The sequence below is a fragment of the Lissotriton vulgaris genome, chromosome 8, assembly GCF_964263255.1.
Source record: "Lissotriton vulgaris chromosome 8, aLisVul1.2, whole genome shotgun sequence".
Lineage (NCBI taxonomy): Eukaryota > Metazoa > Chordata > Amphibia > Caudata > Salamandridae > Lissotriton > Lissotriton vulgaris.
Genome location: NC_141696.1, coordinates 286,791,982 through 286,812,927, shown reverse-complemented (window position 1 = coordinate 286,812,927; position 20,946 = coordinate 286,791,982). Strand labels below are relative to the sequence as shown.

Genomic DNA, 20,946 nt, shown 5'->3' with positions numbered 1-20,946 from the left:
TAAATCCCGGCTTTTCATCGAAAAAAGCCCTGAAGATTCGCAGCTTGTTTCCCTGCGATGAAACACGTGTTGGCCACAACAAGAGGAACAATAAAGTATTCTCCATAACAAGGATTCTACTCCATTATAAATTTCTTTCTGGATACATCGGTCTTGACTTTGTAACATTGTTGATGTGCTTTTATTACTAATGTTACCCCAAACAGAAACCATTGAGTTCCAATTACTTTCTTCCTAGAGCAGGGGCTTCTGTTGTTTTTGTTCCTCAACCATTGTGTTTCTGGAGCAACATCACTGGGAAGAAGGGGGGAATTATGACATCAGAGACATATTGTGAAGGTGCCGTAGCTGGTTGAAAGGGATAGACTCAGTGGCGTCACTAGGGTTGGTGTCACCCAGTGCGGGTAAAAGTGTCACCCCCTCACGACTGGCGGGAAAGACAGGCAGAGGGGTGTTAACGGGTACATGTGTGAGGGAAAGGGAGGAGTAGCGAAATGATTTGACACTGCCTAACATTCCTACATTATTGTCGACATCGGAGTGCAATGGCATGGGTGGAGCTGGGGTCGTGGTTGGCGGGGGGGAGGGGGGGTTGTTATGATAAAAAAAACGTACCTTACCGCCTGGTCCAGCTCTGCGCCGCCTCAACACTCCTGACCGGTCCTGGTCTGCCGTGATTTTTCAAAGCAGGCTTCAAGCAGCCTCCCTCCCTCGCGCCAATCACAACGCTGCAATGGCAGCAGGAGACCGGGGGTTGCTGCATGAAGTAACCCTCGGCTCAACCCAGAAAACAGAACATGCGCACTATTTGCAGCTGCGCTACCCTGGGCCTACCTGCAGGCTGTCAGTCAACTCTAAACTCCTGCCGCGTAGTCCAGGCTCGCAGCGTCAGTGAGCTGCAGCCGCGTTGTCCCACTAACCACGATCACCTGGGGTGACACCAATCACCTGGTGCGTGATTACTGTCACCCCAGGTGATGGTGTCACCCCATGCCGTCCCAACCCCCCGCACCCCCATAGGGACGCCACTGGATAGACTCCAACCGGGTCAGTTCCTATTGCATCGTGCAATCATAGCAACACTGAGCAAATACTGGAGAGACATGGCCCAGGTACCCCCAATGCACTTAACGATACAATACCTACATGTCATGGGGCTCGGCCGACACCTCACAAAATGGTTTGCCACATCCTAGGCATCCCACAGCGATAGCACTGTCACCCTTGCGGCAGAGTTGGGAGGGGGATCTTCAGCATCCTTTCACAGATTATGAGTGGGCCGCTGTATTAGAAGGTCGTATTAGTGTAACGTGGAACAGGCGCTTCCGATTGATACAATATTACATACCCTGAAACACTGTGCAGAGCGTACAGTACGTGTATATTACATATAAATCACAGGAGCAAAAGTCAAAAAGTGAAATCTTGTTTTATCGCTCCGGGGTTTGTACTGGAGAAACGATTGATTACTAAAAGATTGAAGGCCCCTGAACCCCGTAAGGTGCTGGCTTGGAAACACTCCTTGCAGGTATTGGCTAAAGCGGAAAGTGTTGCGCTGCAGGAGAAGACACACTTGGCCTTTGTAAAATCCCAATTGCAACATACTGGGACTCCATGTTGTGTGATTTGCAGAAGCAAAACACTGGCATTGATGATATATTGGCACCCATAACCACCATACAACTAGAATTAGATGACACAAGTTAACATATGCAATGTAATTATTATGCACAAATTAAGTCCACGTAAGAAACGAAATTATATACAGCAAAAGAGTGGCTAAAGACTAAAAAAGCGGAGAATTGTGATGTAAATGTCTGCTTTGTTTATTAAAACTAATAAAACCGATTTTAAAAAAAGAAATCAGGAAGTGCTGACAATGTCACACAGTGCACTGCATTCCCCACTTGTCTCATTCAGTTAGAGCCGCTGTTGTGGTATTGGGACCTCTGACCCACAATAATACAGGGGTTGCAATGCAGTGCGAGTGCAAGTGCTGGAATGTAGATATGCAGTCTTGTGCAGGTCTCCATTTCAGCTTTCGCTACTTTTCACAGGCCATTGTACTCAGGTTACCATTTTATTAATAGTATTGGCATGGATGATTTGCATACCTTTGTGAAAAAATGCTTTGGCGTGCAAATGCACGGGTTTTAAGAATCCCTTTTACAACAAATATTTAGACTGTTTGCATTGCAATGCAAAAAATCCACTGTAACAAGGCTCTTTGGTGCATGAGGTCAGTGGTTTAAATGCGCAGGTACTTTCCGGTACAGAGTATCTGCACTTCATTCATTTGAAATGGTGAGTAGCTGCACTTCACACCTCTCCTGCAACACATTTAATGGGGGAGTACTGGCACTTCTCAGGAGCAAAGAGGGACTCTAAATAGCGAGTACCAGCACTTTTATAACCCCATTTAAAGCACTGCACAAGCCCCCGAGTAATAATCACTTCTCATAGGTACCCACACATAGTTTTAGTCCCATTATACATTCCAGAAGCCCAGGTTTTTGTTATTTTCGTTCAGTATCAATGCTGAGCCGCAACTTTTATATTTGAATTTAGTAGGTGCTAAATTGAAAATTGTTGGCAGATGCGTTCATCACCACCATTTACTAGCAGTGAGTGAACTGAAGGATGTGTTTTTTGTATTTGTAGTGCACCACTAAGCCAAGCAAAACAGCCAGCAATGAAAAAAGAAACAATTGCAACTGGAAATGTAAGTAGCAAAGTTATGTTTGTTCATTTAACGCATAGGTGTGTGTGTTACTCCATCAAGTAATGACACGGTGCACCCCAGAATGTGAGATTGAATCTGTGTAGCAGTTAATATTTCAAAGGGGCTTCAGTGTACTGTGAATGTCAGCTACAAGAAAGAAATACATCTAAAACATGGAAACATATTCCAGAACATCCTGCTAGTTCTTTATGTATTTTATTCAGTTCCTCCTGAACAAGCATCAGATCATAAAACCGTGTAGGGTTTTTAATCCTAATTCTGCTTTTCTCAAAAGTGGTCTCCTACATAGGACAGTTTACATAAAAGAAATTATTGCTAGAGATGGGCTTTAAATATTATATCCTGGAGATGACATGGCTACAAGCATGCAACTTCAATTACTCTCTGCTTATGTAGAGACGTGTGCACCAGAATTAGCACCCTAAAGATGGTGTTTTCTTTGCCCTCTGACAAATAGAATGCTCTGTAATCAGACCTGATGTGGGCACTCCATAGGCATAATGCTTCTGTAGATCAGTGTGCACCAGAATAGGCACCCTAACCATAATGCATCATTGAACCTCGGACAAAGAGAGTGCTCTTAGACAGACCCTATGTGGGCCCTCTATGGCTGTTCCAAGTGAAGACTTGCAGCGTTCACCCCTTTCTGCAGTTTGCATGCATGCTTAGATGTTACACTTGAAAAGCCTGAGATTGTAGTAGTCTGTTGTGGATATAATGGGTGTATTTCCTAATGCTTGAGCAGGCCTGAACTCTGCAGAAGTTGTATTTATGAGGATCAGAGTAGGATCCTCATAGAATAATTGTATACACTGCATAATCTGTTAAGCTTTTGATTAAATAACATATACTTGAGGTCCACCAATTGCCTTGTTCCTTCACAAAAGTAATCTCACAAATTGCTACGGTGGCAGAACAGATGAAAGTAAGAGTTTGACGTTGTAGGTTTCTTATTGTGCTCCTAGGATTCCGCCTGAATCAGTGCTATTCGCTGCAGGAAAGTGGATTATTATTTGGGGTGGGCAAGTGTCATTCTCAAAGGATCAGGTCACACAAATGGAATCAGATAAACCTGTACTCAGTCCCTGGTGGCAATGTGAAAGGATGCAGTCAGGCTTAAATCAAAGGCAATATGTAAAGTATTTGAGCAGTGCATGCACAGTAGGAAGAAGTCACACAAAACACTATAAAACTCCACAACCAATTTTAAAATTAAAATTAACATTTCATTAATAAAATAAAACCAAAACCACAAAGATACAAAAGGGAAACTAGAGATCTGACTTTATAAAGATTTAATTGAAAATATCACCAAAAAGAGCAAAGTGCCAATGACAGTATTCAAAAGCAGTAGACTGGGACCTAGGTGCATTTTGAGGCCACATTCAACAAACAATTAGGAAGGGGCTAAGGGCAAGTTTACCGACCGACCAGATATAAGCCCCAAACTCAATATACAACAACAAATAATATCTGGGGGTCTGGGAAGAAGTCAGTAAGTTAAGCAAGAAGGACCACTATACCAAAAACATGCAAAACAGTATCAGTGAGAAATAGTAGTTAATAAATGGCCAAGTCAGGGCTCAAGAGTATGTGGAGAAAAATATTTTTCCCATCAGAAGCCACACTGTACCGCCCTTATTGTCATCATTTGGGTTCTCCTTACCCAGGAGACATAACGGCCAGAAAGTTGTTGTCGTGACCGAAATGTGATGCGAGGGCAGAACAGAAAGGTATATTAGTGGCTAATGAAAAAAGCAGTGTATGGTGATTAGAGTGAAAGGTGAGGGGTAATGATAAAATTAGGTGAATTGGGTGGAAAAAGAATTTTATTAATATCCCCCAATCCCTAAGATTAAAAGGCAGGTGTGGGTGCAGGTTTTAAATAATAACCGCACTTTTTAGTGGTCGACATGTTTCTGCATTCACAAGAAAAGAGTTTCTAATGCATTCTTCAGGACCTCGGAATTACACTACTGCTTTGTTAATACAAATTAGATAAATAATGAAAAAATATCACCTGGAAATCCAGGCGTACTCAACCGTATACTGTTAGTGCATAGTGGTAAGGGATCCGACATGTAAAACAAACAGACAGACAAACAAAGAAACAAATGGACACCAAATGTTATTCACATTGTTCCTGTTTATAATCATACTGAAAATACAATATGTTCACTCATACTAGGACACAGTCTCAAGTATACACTCACCCATATATGTTGGTTGAGAGGCTTCACCCCACCTGGCTGCAGCGCAGGTAAAAGGAGCACCGCTCTGGAGATAATCATAAGGTATTTATATTTATAGAGCGGTTTCATAATGTGAAAGAGAAATAAAATAAAGTAAAATAGAGTTTACTTAGAGACAAGAGGTGGTCTGAACCTCTTATATATCAAGTGGTGACAGACTTCTAGGCTGCCCGCCGTGATCTATCAAAATCAGAGAGGACGAATACCAAGTATCTCACGTTGTACAAAGAATAGTGTACGTGTACAATCGAGAAAAATGCGTGGCTTTGCATAGAGACGAGTTCGCCAATGGAGAAATACTCCGAATATATGCTCGTAGCAGGGACTCTTCTTAGATGCCAGCAAGTGATTAAGAACGGTAGTTAGCTTCTCAGGGCACCACAACGTATAAAGTATTGAGATCACGGAGAGCTCTTTAGAAGCGGAGAATGCTCCGTGTGAATGTTAGCAATACGAGAGAGTACCAGCACCTTAAGAGATGCCTCGTGATTAGCGCGATGAGCGCAAAGCCTTTAGTCTCTAAAGCGGAGTAGCCATTAAAAGCAATAGCTTCTCCGTGTGCGCGTTAAGAAAATAGTCAATGCGCGTTGAGAAGTGCGCACAGCCAAGGCACGCTCACCTTTCCGTCGGTGTCTCCGGGCAGTCTTCAGTACTGCTTGGGGGCGCACCGACCGCGGATCGCGGTGATGTTTTGTAAGATTGTGAAAAGCTCCCTGAACGTCACGTGACAAGAGGTGGTCACGTGGTGTCAGGGATTCTGGGAAATGTAGTTCGCTGCGCGTTTAGTACCAGTTAGTCAGTGAAACGGGGCCCAGATATATGTTCAGATACTTCACTCTAGGTGGTACACTAAATGGGATGAACAAAGTGTGACAGAATAAGTCCCTCGTGTGTTGTTGAACATTGGTGTTTGGCAGCAGGTAAACCCACTCCGTAAGGTTTTGGAATGACACTCTACAGGGCAACAATGTTGGACAATATCGAATAGGATATCTAACATGTAGAGACAGGAGTGTGTGGCAGTTGGAAACCTTACTCCGTAGGGTATTAGCGGGTGGTGTAGGATGACACTATACAGAGCGACAATCAGAGGGACATCCAGGGTATTGGCTCATTGAGGCCCTCCTTGTCGCTGTTGAGGCGATACACCCATTTTTGTTCGATTTTAAACAAGAACCGGCTAACATCCGCACATGAGTCAGGGATGTGCGGTTGTTCAAGGACTGTCCAGTAAAAATCCTCAGGACCATGACCCTTCTCCAAAAAATGTGCTGTGAGGCGGGTGGCTTGTTTTCGACAACGCACTGTACTTTTATGTTCTTGAATGCGTGTCCGTATCTTTCTGGTCGTCATGCCGACGTACTGTAATTGACATGGACATTTAATCAAGTAAATAAGATTACTGCTGTTGCAGTTCGTAAACTTGCTTTGTATCCATGGGCGGTTGGTGCCTATGTCAATCTCAGTAGACTTGTTGGTCTGGGGACAGACGGTACAAGTCCCACACGGATGGTGTCCAACCACAGGAGGTAGGTCCCATAAGGTACCCACTTGCCTCACCTCCTTGTTACGTGGGCGTGTGTGGACTAGTTGATCTTTTAAATTGGATCCTCTCTTGTAGGCAAACATAGGCTGGGCGATGTCGTCACCTCCAGTTTTAAGAATAGACCAGTGTTTTCTTATGATTTTTTGCAACTGGTTTGATCGACTGTTGAAGGTGTTAACGAAAGCAATGCGATCTGTCTTCTCTTTGGGAGGGAGGATTTCCAGTAGGGCCTCCCTGTTGTTATTGGAGGCTCTCTTTTTGGACTGGCGGATGATTTTTTTGGACAACTTACCTTTTGGCCAGTTTCTCAGGGTCCAGAGAAACTGCTCCAACAAGGAATCTTTTGAGACACATTCGAGAAACCTGGAGGCTCAACTGAAAGAGAAACACTATCCCAAAAAAATCATCCGCCAGTCCAAAAAGAGAGCCTCCAATAAATTAAAACTGGAGGTGACGACATCGCCCAGCCTATGTTTGCCTACAAGAGAGGACCCAATTTAAAAGATCAACTAGTCCACACACGCCCACGTAACAAGGAGGTGAGGCAAGTGGGTACCTTATCGGACCTACCTCCTGTGGTTGGACACCATCCGTGTGGGACTTGTACCGTCTGTCCCCAGACCAACAAGTCTACTGAGATTGACATAGGCACCAACCGCCCATGGATACAAAGCAAGTTTACGAACTGCAACAGCAGTAATCTTATTTACTTGATTAAATGTCCATGTCAATTACAGTACGTCGGCATGACGACCAGAAAGATACGGACACGCATTCAAGAACATAAAAGTACAGTGCGTTGTCGAAAACAAGCCACCCGCCTCACAGCACATTTTTTGGAGAAGAGTCATGGTCCTGAGGATTTTTACTGGACAGTCCTTGAACAACCGCACATCCCTGACTCATGTGCGGATGTTAGCCGGTTCTTGTTTAAAATCGAACAAAAATGGGTGTATCGCCTCAACAGCGACAAGGAGGGCCTCAATGAGCCAATACCCTGGATGTCCCTCTGATTGTCGCTCTGTATAGTGTCATCCTACACCACCCGCTAATACCCTACGGAGTAAGGTTTCCAACTGCCACACACTCCTGTCTCTACATGTTAGATATCCTATTCGATATTGTCCAACATTGTTGCCCTGTAGAGTGTCATTCCAAAACCTTACGGAGTGGGTTTACCTGCTGCCAAACACCAATGTTCAACAACACACGTGGGACTTATTCTGTCACACTTTGTTCATCCCATTTAGTGTACCACCTAGAGTGAAGTATCTGAACATATATCTGGGCCCCGTTTCACTGACTAACTGGTACTAAACGCGCAGCAAACTACATTTCCCAGAATCCCTGACACCACGTGACCACCTCTTGTCACGTGACGTTCAGGGAGCTTTTCACAATCTTACAAAACATCACCGCGATCCGCGGTCGGTGCCCCCCCAAGCAGTACTGAAGACTGCCCGGAGACACCGACGGAAAGGTGAGCGTGCCTTGGCTGTGCGCACTTCTCAACGCGCATTGACTATTTTCTTAACGCGCACACGAAGAAGCTATTGCTTTTAATGGCTACTCCGCTTTAGAGACTAAAGGCTTTGCGCTCATCGCGCTAATCACGAGGCATCTCTTAAGGTGCTGGTACTCTCTCGTATTGCTAACATTCACACGGAGCATTCTCCGCTTCTAAAGAGCTCTCCGTGATCTCAATACTTTATACGTTGTGGTGCCCTGAGAAGCTAACTACCGTTCTTAATCACTTGCTGGCATCTAAGAAGAGTCCCTGCTACGAGCATATATTCGGAGTATTTCTCCATTGGCGAACTCGTCTCTATGCAAAGCCACGCATTTTTCTCGATTGTACATGTACACTATTCTTTGTACAACGTGAGATACTTGGTATTCGTCCTCTCTGATTTTGATAGATCACGGCGGGCAGCCTAGAAGTCTGTCACCACTTGATATATAAGAGGTTCAGACCACCTCTTGTCTCTAAGTAAACTCTATTTTACTTTATTTTATTTCTCTTTCACATTATGAAACCGCTCTATAAATATAAATACCTTATGATTATCTCCAGAGCGGTGCTCCTTTTACCTGCGCTGCAGCCAGGTGGGGTGAAGCCTCTCAACCAACATATATGGGTGAGTGTATACTTGAGACTACGTCCTAGTACGAGTGAACATATTGTATTTTCAGTATGATTATAAACAGGAACAATGTGAATAACATTTGGTGTCCATTTGTTTCTTTGTTTGTCTGTCTGTTTGTTTTACATGTCGGATCCCTTACCACTATGCACTAACAGTATACGGTTGAGTACGCCTGGATTTCCAGGTGATATTTTTTCATTATTTATCTAATTTGTATTAACAAAGCAGTAGTGTAATTCCGAGGTCCTGAAGAATGCATTAGAAACTCTTTTCTTGTGAATGCAGAAACATGTCGACCACTAAAAAGTGCGGTTATTATTTAAAACCTGCACCCACACCTGCCTTTTAATCTTAGGGATTGGGGGATATTAATAAAATTCTTTTTCCACCCAATTCACCTAATTTTATCATTACCCCTCACCTTTCACTCTAATCACCATACACTGCTTTTTTCATTAGCCACTAATATACCTTTCTGTTCTGCCCTCACATCACATTTCGGTCACGACAACAACTTTCTGGCCGTTATGTCTCCTGGGTAAGGAGAACCCAAATGATGACAATAAGGGCGGTACAGTGTGGCTTCTGATGGGAAAAATATTTTTCTCCACATACTCTTGAGCCCTGACTTGGCCATTTATTAACTACTATTTCTCACTGATACTGTTTTGCATGTTTTTGGTATAGTGGTCCTTCTTGCTTAACTTACTGACTTCTTCCCAGACCCCCAGATATTATTTGTTGTTGTGCATTTTGAGGCCAACAGCGATGAAGCCCAGGCCGTGTGCAATAGATGAATTGGTTAAAACGTTTTCAGGTCCCAGTGCAGAAAGAGACTGTCACTTTTTTTAAAGAAAAATCCTCTCTTAGCGGGCCGCCACTGAATTTGTAGTTGCCACAGTGGAACTGAAGGCCAGATACTTGAAGCAGGTTGATCCCACTAGAGTTCTGGTTGTTTGGTGATTTCTAGCTAAAAATTCTCTATCTCCCAATGCAGAATAGACTTAGTGATTTTTTGGGAGATGATGGGAGCTATAAGCGGAACGAAACTGAAATTCAGTCCGATACCATGGAACTCTCAGTCCGATATCTTTTCACACATGTCCCCATGATGCTCTAGAGCTCTGGAGGAAACGTTTTTAAGTTTCCAAACTTTCTACTGGTGCCCACAGGAGTACACTTGAAAGGCTCCAATGGCATTAAAGGAGGGCCCTTTACAGAAGTATACAAACCTACAGTATCTGTTACTTTTCCTTATTCCTTTCATGCATAACTCTGCATGCTCATCTTGTAAGTCAGCTTCTAATACAATTTTTGCATGAGAGAAGTGGAAAGTTTTTCTTCTCCTTCTTGTCAGTTTGAAAGATGAGAGAAAAAAATGGGGTAACTGAAAACATGGTGATTGAACACACATTTGTTAGCATTTGTTGGGTAGTGGACTCTAGGCCCACATGACAAGGAATAACGACACACACTCAGGGTATGTGGTTACTGGAACTGGCCTTGAGCACGTGCACCCGGGCCTATTTATTAGCCGGGTCATGTCACTCGTGACGCCGGAGGTGGATGGGTGTGGGTGTGTGTGTCCACTCCCATAGGGGGAGTGGTTTTTAAACCAGTGCCTGTCGAGACACTAGAATGTGTCTCGCAGGACACAACAGCATTGACAATCAAAGTTAGTCTGTTTTTCTAGACCCTGTTACTACCCACTTAGTCTCTAATTTTACGTGTATTGATGTTTTATGCAATCAGGCATGTTGTGCATGTATTAGCGTACAATAGCCCTGCCACACATGACAAGGATAATGAACACTCAAATTAGCAAACATTTATAAGCACGCATCTACCATTTTGTCATCTGAAATGTTCAACATTTTCCTAAGTTCACACATTTCTGTGAATTTACAAGCTTGTCTTCAATTTAAAGTGCTGACTGAGCATCAATTTATTAATCAAATTGTGAATAATTCTCTGTCTCTAACCCCATATCACATCACTGAGTAAGCCTTAGAGGGTCTAGTACTACAATTGTGCATTAGGTGATCAGTTTTACGACTTCATAATAGGGTGGCCCCAGGAAAATGTAAATAAACCCAAAGGATGCCTAGTTATCTCTGTTTGCTCTGTGGCCCCTGAACAAGTTCCATCCATCAGTTTAGCAGCAGTATTTTATGAGTCTGACACTAAATTCATAGTCCACACATGTATTATTTAACCATGTTCCCTGTAGCTACCCACATGCATGGATAGCATGGTAATAGGAATGATTACAGGCCGTGGGCCCATGGACTATGGCCTTCAATGATATTAAGATGCGATGTTCTACTCTACTTGTAGAAACACACAAATCACCTCAGTAAAATATACTGGTGATCTAGCCTAAATTAACACTGACTAGCCCACCCTAATGTCTGAAACTTCCCTTACTCAACCATTTGGGGATAGAATACGGAATCTGATTCGGATATGCTGGTGGTCAAATACATTATCTGCCAGAAATGAACATGTATGTTGATGACTGACAACAGGCTTTTTGTCCACCCACAAACCAATGGGCTTGTTGAAAAGTTCAACAGAACCCTAAAAGGAATGATTATGAGCCGACCAAGGCCCATGAGGCGGAAATGGGAATGTCCTCCTGCCATGTCTTTTGTTTGTCCACAGGGAGGTACCCGGAAGAGGGTTGAACTTCAGTTTGGACACTTTGTGAAAGGACATCTCTGTTTGGTAAATGAGGACTGGTTGCAAGCTCCTGGAAGAGCCCCCTAGCATGTGGTCAGCTACATGCTGTTACTCCGTAAGCAGACAGCACGTTCTGGACGCTCACCCAGAAGAATGTAGAAACCAGCCATGAGGACAAGAAAAGCTTGTATGACCAGAATGCCATTCTGGTTGAGTTTCAGCCTGGCCAAAAAGTGGGGGCGATGGAGCCCATGAGACTCTGCAAGACCACTGGTCTGGGCCTTATGAGGTGAAGAAGCACAATGCTCAAGGACCTCAATGCTCCAAGGAACCCTTTCAGGGTCCTTCATATCAATCACCTCAAGCCCTGCTTTGAGAGATCTGAGCTTACCACCATGCTCTTGGATACTTATGATGGGGTGGAAGAGGAGAGTGAACATCTCCCCAACCTCCTTTCTTCCAAGGTCAGTGAAGGGTCTCAGTCTCTCCCCTACACTGACCTAAGACCAGTAGAGAGACTGCTGCCAGTTGCTGGGGCAGTTTGTGTCTTTGTTCTCACTTACCCCACGACTCACTACCTGGTGTAGCCATGATATTGAAACTGGGGACAGCACGCCTGTGAAGAACAACATTTATAGGTTGTCCGACATGGTGAGATCCAGCATTAAAGAGGAGGTCTCCAAGATGCTTGTGTTAGGGGTTATTGAGCCCTCAAACAGCCTTCGGTCTTGCGTAATTGGTATTGGTTGCCAAGGCTGCCCCTCCAGGTGTCTCACCGGAACTTGGGTTTTGTGTGGTATACTGTGGGCTCAATGTGGTCACCAAGACTGATGCACACCTCATCTCCATAGCTGATGAGCTAATAGATTGGCTAGGAGCTGCCAGACTCCTCAGGATGGGTACTGGCAGATTGCCTTGACCTAGGGGGCCAAAGAGAGGTCTGAGTTTTCTACCTCAGAAGGGCACTTCCAGATCTGGGTAATTCCCTTTGTGTTGAAAAACGCCCCTGTGAGACTGCCCTGCCAAGTGGTGCCAAGCCAACCCTGGACCCTTGGAATTGGGTTTGAAGTGCTGTTCCAGTAGATTCCATGCAGCACCATTGAGGCAAAGGAATCAGAACCAGCGCATCTCTTCAACTGCAGACTCATCGCCACAGTTAAGAGGATTGATGCATCGCCAGTTGTGCGAGGCATTGACCCCATTTCCGACGCATCTCCAACTTGGGTTGCTCAGAGCCAACACATCACCTGCATCCTGTGGATCGTCGACGACGCATTACCTCCTCTGCTCCTCGCATCTTGTCCTTGACAATGATGCAAACAAGGTACTTTGCAGTGGCCCAAGGCTGGTCCCTGTGTCTGACCCGCTCTCCTTCGCCGTCAGCCTGTTCTTTTGGATTCGAACCAGTCAAGCGCAACCAGATAACCGAGGTTGGCGCTTTATGATCTTAAGTACTACATTCCAATTTAATCTTTAAAAATTCATAACTCAGTTTCTATTAATTTGATTTTTGTCATTTTGGTCTGGTCGTGTTTTTTAAATAAGGTGCATTTTTCTAACCTGGTGCGATATCTTTTTGTGTGGTGTTTTCACTGTTTTACTGATACACAAATACTTTACACATTGCCTCTTAAGTTAAGCCTGCCAATTCTGTGCCAAGCTAACATGGAGTGAGCACAGGTTAATTTAGGGTGTGTTTGTGACTTACCCTGACTAGGAGTGTGGTTCTTGCTTGGACAGGGTGCATACCGCTGCCAACTAGAAACCCTGTTTCTATCATTAATCAATGAAACATTTAAAATTAGAGAGAGCAAGTGAGAGAGATTTAATTAATTTAACCTTAATTGCTAGGGTTGTTATTTTAATTACCTGCCTCTATTGAGTATTATTCGAGTGTGTTGCAGTACCAATGATTGGTCATGTGTGGTGCTTGACTTGCTGGTCTGGACTGGAGTGCATATACACCTATTTTGACACCTTTAAAAAGAATATTTGATAATTGCTATTTTCTTTCACAGTTTGGGGTGTTTTTTTTTGTATTAGCATGTCCTCCCAAAGGCACTCCTTAAATTTCTCTAGCCCCCTCCCACGTATTAACCATTTCCTCGTTTCAAGCCAGTCCCCCTTCCCCTCCCACATTTACTACTATACATACATGTATGGAAATGTTTGCACACTGGGCAGAAACCTCCACACAGAAGACAGTGGAGAAGCAGAGGTCTTGAGATGTAGGTTTGTGAATTGCATTTTGATGTAATACTACAGAATGCAGTTTGTCAATCAGGCCTTTAGAGTTTTACATTAAGACAAAAATGCTTAAAAACCTTCAAAACCTACACAGGAGTATTTTTATGAATTTGTTAATAATTCTTCCTCAAGTTGGCTCCTTCTACATTGCCATGCTGTTTCATATTTTCATGTGTGGAATGTCAGTCCATAGACACTTAACAAATGTCTCTCTCGTGGTTTTTACTCTGTAGTTTTTAAACAGCAGAGTTAATGTTCACCTCTGGAGGACTGCTGTTAATTTGAAAGTGAGCATGAAGTGAGTGCTAGATTCTATCACTCCCATTTTACAAGAGCATACATCAGCTATTGTTCCTGTGGTTAGCTACCTCTGCGGTGAAGGCTCTGATAGTTAGAATTCCAAACTGTAATTCAAATACAAAGATTGTTGTGTTGCAGGCTTAGTTTTATTGAGATAGGTATCTATGTCGAAGTATAATTTTAAGGTCAGATAACTCCATAATAAGGTTGCTTTTCTGGCAAGCACACCACTAATATCTAGAGGTGGGTGGAATGTTTCATTCCACCAGCGGAATTTGGCGACTCCGTGTTCCAGCCATATTTTGAGAATCGCTGCGTAGTGGAATAATTTTCCCCATGAGGCTCCAGAAATGTAAGCTGGCTAGCAAGGTTTGGCGTCCCTCCGTTCAATTTTCTAACATGGGTGCTCGCGGTCAGAGGGCTGCTTCTCGCGTAGATTTGCTGCTGCCGACTGGATTTTCTACTCGGGCTGTAGCGCAATCAACACAAATGACCTCATGCTCTTATGCACCACATAGTGCAGTTCACACTGATTTTTCAGTAATGCTCGAGCTACCGGCGCTAAATTGCAGCGTAGGCAGCATAACATGCACATTATTATCAAGGTCAACTCCCTTCACCTTTTGCGCATCACCTTAGCATGCACCAAAGATTATTGATCATCAAAAATTCACAATCTCCCAGTGGTATTTGACATCCTCTTGCATTACAAAATACCAGGTTGTGGTGGTGGTGTTGGTGTGTTTCAGTCCAGTTTTGGTGCTTCTTGGCTGTGCTAAGCCACTTGCATCGTACATGGACACATTCATGGTTATGCCCCTGAATCTGAGTTTGTCTTGGCCTATGGGGTTTGCGTGACCTGACTGCATGCTTTGGGATTGCTAGTGGGGGTTTATTGCTGCCATACTGGCTTGAATTTGGCAATAATCTCCTATTTGATGGTATAGCTTGCCTGTTTCTGCTGTTCATTCTTGTCTACAACCAACGTAAATGATTACTACAATTTGATTTACTATTTTAGAATCTAAGCATGGACTGTGTTTTCTGCTGTACATGGTCCACACTGGTTCAGTACATATTTGCACATTTAAAGCTGTGTTTGTGCATTCCTGTTCTTTACCTAGGGTGTGATAAGTAATTATTTTCAAATCTTTTTCTCCAACAAGCTGAAATCGTCTGTCATCATGAAATATCTTCAAGCTTTCGGTTGGATGTGGGTTGGTCTCACTGTAGCAGCCTATGTGGGGCAGAATGCTGTAGCTATTGGACAAAACCTTTGGCTTAGCACATGGGTCACAGAAGCAAAGCAAATGAAAGACCCTGCAGAATGGCCTCATTTAAGGGACAGTAGGCTTGGCGTCTATGGTCTTCTGGGATGTATTCAAGGTAAGCACTTGCACATTTTTAAATTGTGTGTCATGTGGCCGATTTCAACAGGCATGTTTTTCATGAAGTAAAATATAAATAACTGAAACAGATAACTGCTGAAGACAACTAAGGTACTGAACTTGCCAACTTCCTGCTCAGATCTGTGTGATCATGGATTGACCCCGGAAAGGGCTGTGGTGAGCCTTACACCATTTTGTGTTGAAACAAAGAGTGTAGTTAAGTCTTGAGTAAAAGTGATGACTCTTCTCCAGTACGGAATCCTGATATTTATACATTACGCGTTGTGTCTTGCTCTCCCAAAAGGAGGCAAGAGAGGAGAGCCATCTCTCATGTTGTGATTAAATGTTATTGAATGAGAAACATGCCTGTTTTGATGTGGCACCCCAACCACACCACCCATTATTGGCAAACTCATCCTTGATGGTAACCCAATCAAATGTGATACACCCCCCCTGGCAGAGACATCATCATCTTGCACAAATCCACCTCACTGTTCACCATACTCAATCATCCTCCCATCTCTTTTGAATTTCTCTGCACCTAACAAACACTCCTACCGACCTCACCTATCACTTGTCACCATTTACCTTGTTACAATATGCACGTATCAGAACGTTTGAAGTCAGATTCGCTGTTAACATAATCAACACAAACAACATCTACTCCAGGGATTTTAGTTTCAATTGTCCACACCATTATGAAAGTGACTCCTTCGAGGACATCATCTGCTCTCTTTATCTCATGTCACACAAAGCTCCTGTCTTCCTAATCTACCAGAAGATTTGAATGTACAGTTTAATGAGATTCACTGGGAAATATTTGTATCAATGTAATAGTAAAGGGTAAGCACATACCGTCACATAGTGCCTTTCTGTTATCTGAATGCTTGCTTAATACAAAGTCCATCTATTGGACCTTCTGAAGGCCTGTTCTTTCTAGCTGTAAATAGGTGTGACCATCCAATTTCCAAACACATTTTATATATGCTTGAATAGGGATCTTTTCAATACTGGAAAAATATAATAAAGGTTTGATTCTCATCTCACTCTATGCACACATCCTGAAACTATGTAACTCATATAATTAACTGTATAATCTCAGAATTTGCTAGTATCATTTATACTGATATGTTCTACATCTTTGTCTTCTTCAGGCCTCCTGGTGTGCTATGGGTCTTACGTACTGACCAGGGGAACAATATGTGCCTCCCGAGCGTTGCATCATCAGATGTTAGACAGCGTCTTGCACCTTCCGCTACAGTTCTTTGAAACAACACCTATGGGCCAAGTACTTAATCGCTTTACCAAGGTATCACAGAGAAATACATTTGTAAATATGCATGCACATAAACAAAGTTCTCTTCTTTTGTGTTTATATAAAAAAAACTCTTAGATTGCCGTCTCCATCTACATCTGAGAAGCATACTGAAATGAAGAATGGGATGAGTTTTAAACTTGAACTCGTACAAATAAAATAATCTAGTGCAACACTGAAAAGCTCTCAGCATGAGATAATACTGAAATCTGCGGATAAATGTTTTCTCTCAGGTAAACTGTGTGCCTGCCATTGTCCACATCTGTTGTGAAAGGAAATCTACCAGCTCTTGAATTCAAACAGAAGTGGAAATCCAAATTGTATTGAGTTTAGCAAGGGAAATATATGCTGATTGTATGGTCAAGTGTGTGGAAAGTGCTTATGTTTTTGACTAGAAATGTGTATATATGAGCGTGCAGATCACTCAAACACACTTTCTGGGACAGAACCAGCCAGAGACAAAGTACAGAGCTGTGGCGCCAGCGATGTTTTTGAGCAGTTGGACAATGGCAGCTAGATTTAGATAGAGGAACAGGCCCCCCACTTGTATGGTGTTTACGTGCATTTTGTTGTGTCAGGTGGTGAAAGCATCAAAGATGACACTGTGATAACTCCTACTCATGGTGTGTTACTAGAACTCATTGTACCTTCTCCCTTTTTCCCTTCTACTTCCATTTCTTTGTCTTTTCCTTTTCTTTTTTTTATTTTGCTTTTCGGTTTTTCTTACCTCTCTGGACTTCCTTCTGATGTCATCAGGACAAAATAAGGAATAAGGATATACTACAGATTAGTTTGAGCGGTGAGACATATTTTTGGTGTCTTCGCTGATGGGGATATCAATGATGCCCTAAAGCTATAAAATCTGTTCACCCAGGTTTGTATTTGTTGTATTATTTTGGGGAATAACCTGACATCTGTAACTGTGTCCTTATTCGAGATACTTGCTGGATTACACAAAGCTTGGCCACGGCTATGATCTATGCTGAGTGCTCCTTCGTCAAGTACACCAAGCATATACCAGGCAAATTACGGAAAAGTATTGCGCTCTCCATAGCAGAAATGTGTCCTGATGAGTATACCCTTGTATTGTGATGAGCACAACAGAGACAGACAGCTGCAGAAGGATGTGATTTGTAACTGCAGTTCTGTGATACACTGACAGCGGAACAGGCCAGCTTTCAAGATGGGGCAGAAAAGTGTACCCGCTCAGGCTTGTACTGTGCATGACTTCATCCAACTCCATAGGAGTTGCAATTGCTTTGGGGTGTGGGGGACGGGGGGTTTGGAGTCTTTTGTGTTTGATACCATAGAGCACCCTTGGGTGGTGTACCTGTTCTTCATAAGTTCCTCTGCAGTGCACCATCAGTTCACCTACTGACAGTCTATTTCGCCCTGTGCCCGTTTTGTAATATGCAAAAACAACAGGTGATGGACAGAATGCAGAACAGTGTCATACATTCACCCCAGTACAGAGATCTGGGCCTAAATCCATCGTTTTTTTGCTGACCATGCCATTCCAGTTTGAACCCAGCCATATGCAAATCAGTCTTGACCGTGTGTCCCCTGGGTACATTCCTGCCCGAACTGCCAAGCCAGGTCCTCCCTGGACTGGAAACAAGCATCCAAGGACCGGTTTCAGGCTTTCAGCCCTCATCATTGGATAGTTAGGGCTGGACTGTTCACATGAGGCACAGGGTCAAGGCTGAATTGCATATGTCCATGTCTGAACTGGGGTGGTGTGGAGTGCAAAAAAACGATGGATTTAGGCCCAGATCTCTGTACTGGGGTGAATGTATGACAATGCTCTGCATTCTGTCCATCAACTGTTGTTTTTGCATTTGTCACCCCGAGTGGGATGGGTATGCTCAGACGCGAGTCCCATGCTCTCCACACCACTGGAGTCAAGCTATCCTGGCTGAAGACGGCTGGTAGCCAGAAACCGGTCCTAGGATGCTTGATTCCAGTCCAGGAAAGACATGGCTTGGCAGTTCGGGCTGGACTGTTTCCATGAGGCACAGGGTCAAGGCTGATTTGCATATGGCCATGTCTTAACTGGGGTGTGTGGAGTGCAAAAAAATGATGCTTTTAGGCCCAATCTCTGTACTGGGGTGAATGTATGACATTGCTCTGCATTCTGTCCATCAACTGTTGTTTTTGCGTTTTGTAATATGGCTTGGGGAGAGGGTTAAAGGCATTCCATGTTTAGTGTAGGTCCTCACTACACTGAGAATGCATGGATGTAAAATAGGGGCTGCAACATCTGTAATAAAGAGCCCCCTCTGCAATACAAAAGCCCCCCTTGGGCAGAAATAATAGTCTCAAACCACCTTTGTTCCCTGGGTGTTAATGTAATATGGACCTTTTTTTCTGATGACTGGAGCATAAGGCTCCGGTGCTTTGTTGGAGGCAGGTTATACAGGGACATCTGAATGTCTGGTAGATGTAGCTTTGATCCTACTACTTGATCGTTCATCTCTCCTTCGAAGGGCCTGTAGGAATCAAGGGGCAAGTGAATCTGTACTTTCATGCCAATTGGGGTATTTACCAGCCGCCAATAAGATAGATTGAGTAGGACTTTATTTTTAGGTCAATTTTATGAAATGATCGCTCTTCTTTTGTTTTCAGGACATATATGTAATTGATGAGCGGTTTCATTACTACCTGCGCACCTGGTTAAACTGCATGCTGGATGTGATTGGAACTCTCCTTGTGATTGTGTGTGCTACACCGCTTTTCATTGTGGCAGCTGTTCCCTTGACCATCCTTTATCTAACCATCCAGGTAAGTGACTGTAGTTACTTTTCTACAAATAAGGCATGAGTAGGTGGTCAGAGTTAAATACTGTGACAAAGACAGGTGGGAAACCTGAGTGAACATTGAAGTAGACTGAATCTGATATTTTGGAATATTACAACTGCTGACCTATATAGATTGACTGAACTTTTGAAAAATCTTAGGAGATCTGGTGACATTTCATCTTCATTATTTACAGGTCTGAACCTTATACTAAGCTGAATAATGTTTATACATGTTTGTATGGGGTACGTGTATAGCATAAACCTAGCCAAAACGCAGATGAGCATTGTAAAATTTAAAGAAAGAGTCAATGTTATGTCCTTGTAGCAGCTATTGTAAGCAGTGTATTACTACTGATGGCTACTGCTGACCCACAAAAGGTATTGTTTGGCCTTGAGGGATACAGCATCCAAGAGACTGAAAATAATTTCCCCTGTCTACTCTTAATTTCTTCCTCCACATCCAATTGTTACAAAAACTCATATTGGGACCATGTGATTGTCTTACCTTCATAAAGCAACTAGCAGAGCAGAACAAGGACACCACTGTCCTCATTACTCTGCAACATATGTATATACATATGACCCTTTTTCTAAAAGATTATTGAGACTCTGTACCTTGTTGGTTAAATCCACCAGTCTGCTGGAGCCTAAATTCAAAAGGCAGCCTAGGAACTGTTAGTGCAGGAAGCTTTTACTCTCATTACCTTAATGTCAACAGGTTGTCAAATTGTCAGCTACCCAATGAGGACCATTGATTGGTGGCCAACTTACAAATTGGTAATCAAGTTCCAGTAAATCAGTCTCAAGAATATACTATGGAAATAATGTATGGCAATTTGGTAGACCGAACCTCCTGATAATGTTTAGTCAACAAGAATCATGCAAACTAAAAGCTCTGCCGTGGCTACACAGTACAAGAGTAAAAGAACCTGATGTTCTGAAAATAATCTAGGACCGTCTCTATTATACATTTAGAAATTAGCCCAGATTCTGTAAACTAACATCAGACACACCAAGACTCAGCTTTAGAGTATTGAATTTGTGTATTAAAGATCCAAAATCGATATACATAAGCAATATTTAAAAAAGCTCCGTCATAAATCTAATGGTTGGAAATATAAAATCTAGTTAAAGTAATTTAACCCGAAATATAAGAATCCACAAGAGGATGGTTTTGGTTAGCAATACAATCTCTACCACCTACAAAGCAGGAAGTTGGTTCTCAAAGGTTGTCTAATCATTGGCAAAGAGATCAAGTTAAAGTCTAGGAGCAAATCCATGGGCAAGAGGAAATGGAGCATAATTAGGAAAGTTCAAGTCTGATATCTCACCAAACTGCTGCAAATCGTCCGGCAAACAAGTTCCTCAGCAAGATCAAAAAGCAAAGGGGTATAATAGAAATAGTTCGGCAGGCAGGTAGAAGCTAAGTGAAAGTGCCAAAGGGCAGTCTGAGCTTAGACGTAAGCTCTCCTCAAAAGGTGCAAAAAGCATCTTGCCTCTCTTCCTCCTGAATGGTGAAGTTTTATAG

General features: G+C 43.0%; 1 protein-coding gene across 3 annotated transcripts in view; it reads left to right on the top strand.

Moving 5' to 3' along the window:
• The window catches only part of LOC147696974 (multidrug resistance-associated protein 1-like), a 547,338-nt gene that overhangs the window by 379,641 nt on the left and 146,751 nt on the right, over positions 1–20,946 (top strand). For all 3 annotated transcript variants that reach the window (XR_015299277.1, XM_086934056.1, XM_086934058.1), the window contains 4 exons: positions 2,662–2,722; positions 15,084–15,303; positions 16,460–16,614; positions 19,246–19,401. Coding sequence is in view for 2 of the 3 variants with exons in the window: in XM_086934056.1 (XP_086790182.1) it covers positions 2,662–2,722; positions 15,084–15,303; positions 16,460–16,614; positions 19,246–19,401 (592 nt within the window). In the remaining variant the exon portion in view is untranslated. The remainder of the gene's footprint in view (positions 1–2,661; positions 2,723–15,083; positions 15,304–16,459; positions 16,615–19,245; positions 19,402–20,946) is intronic.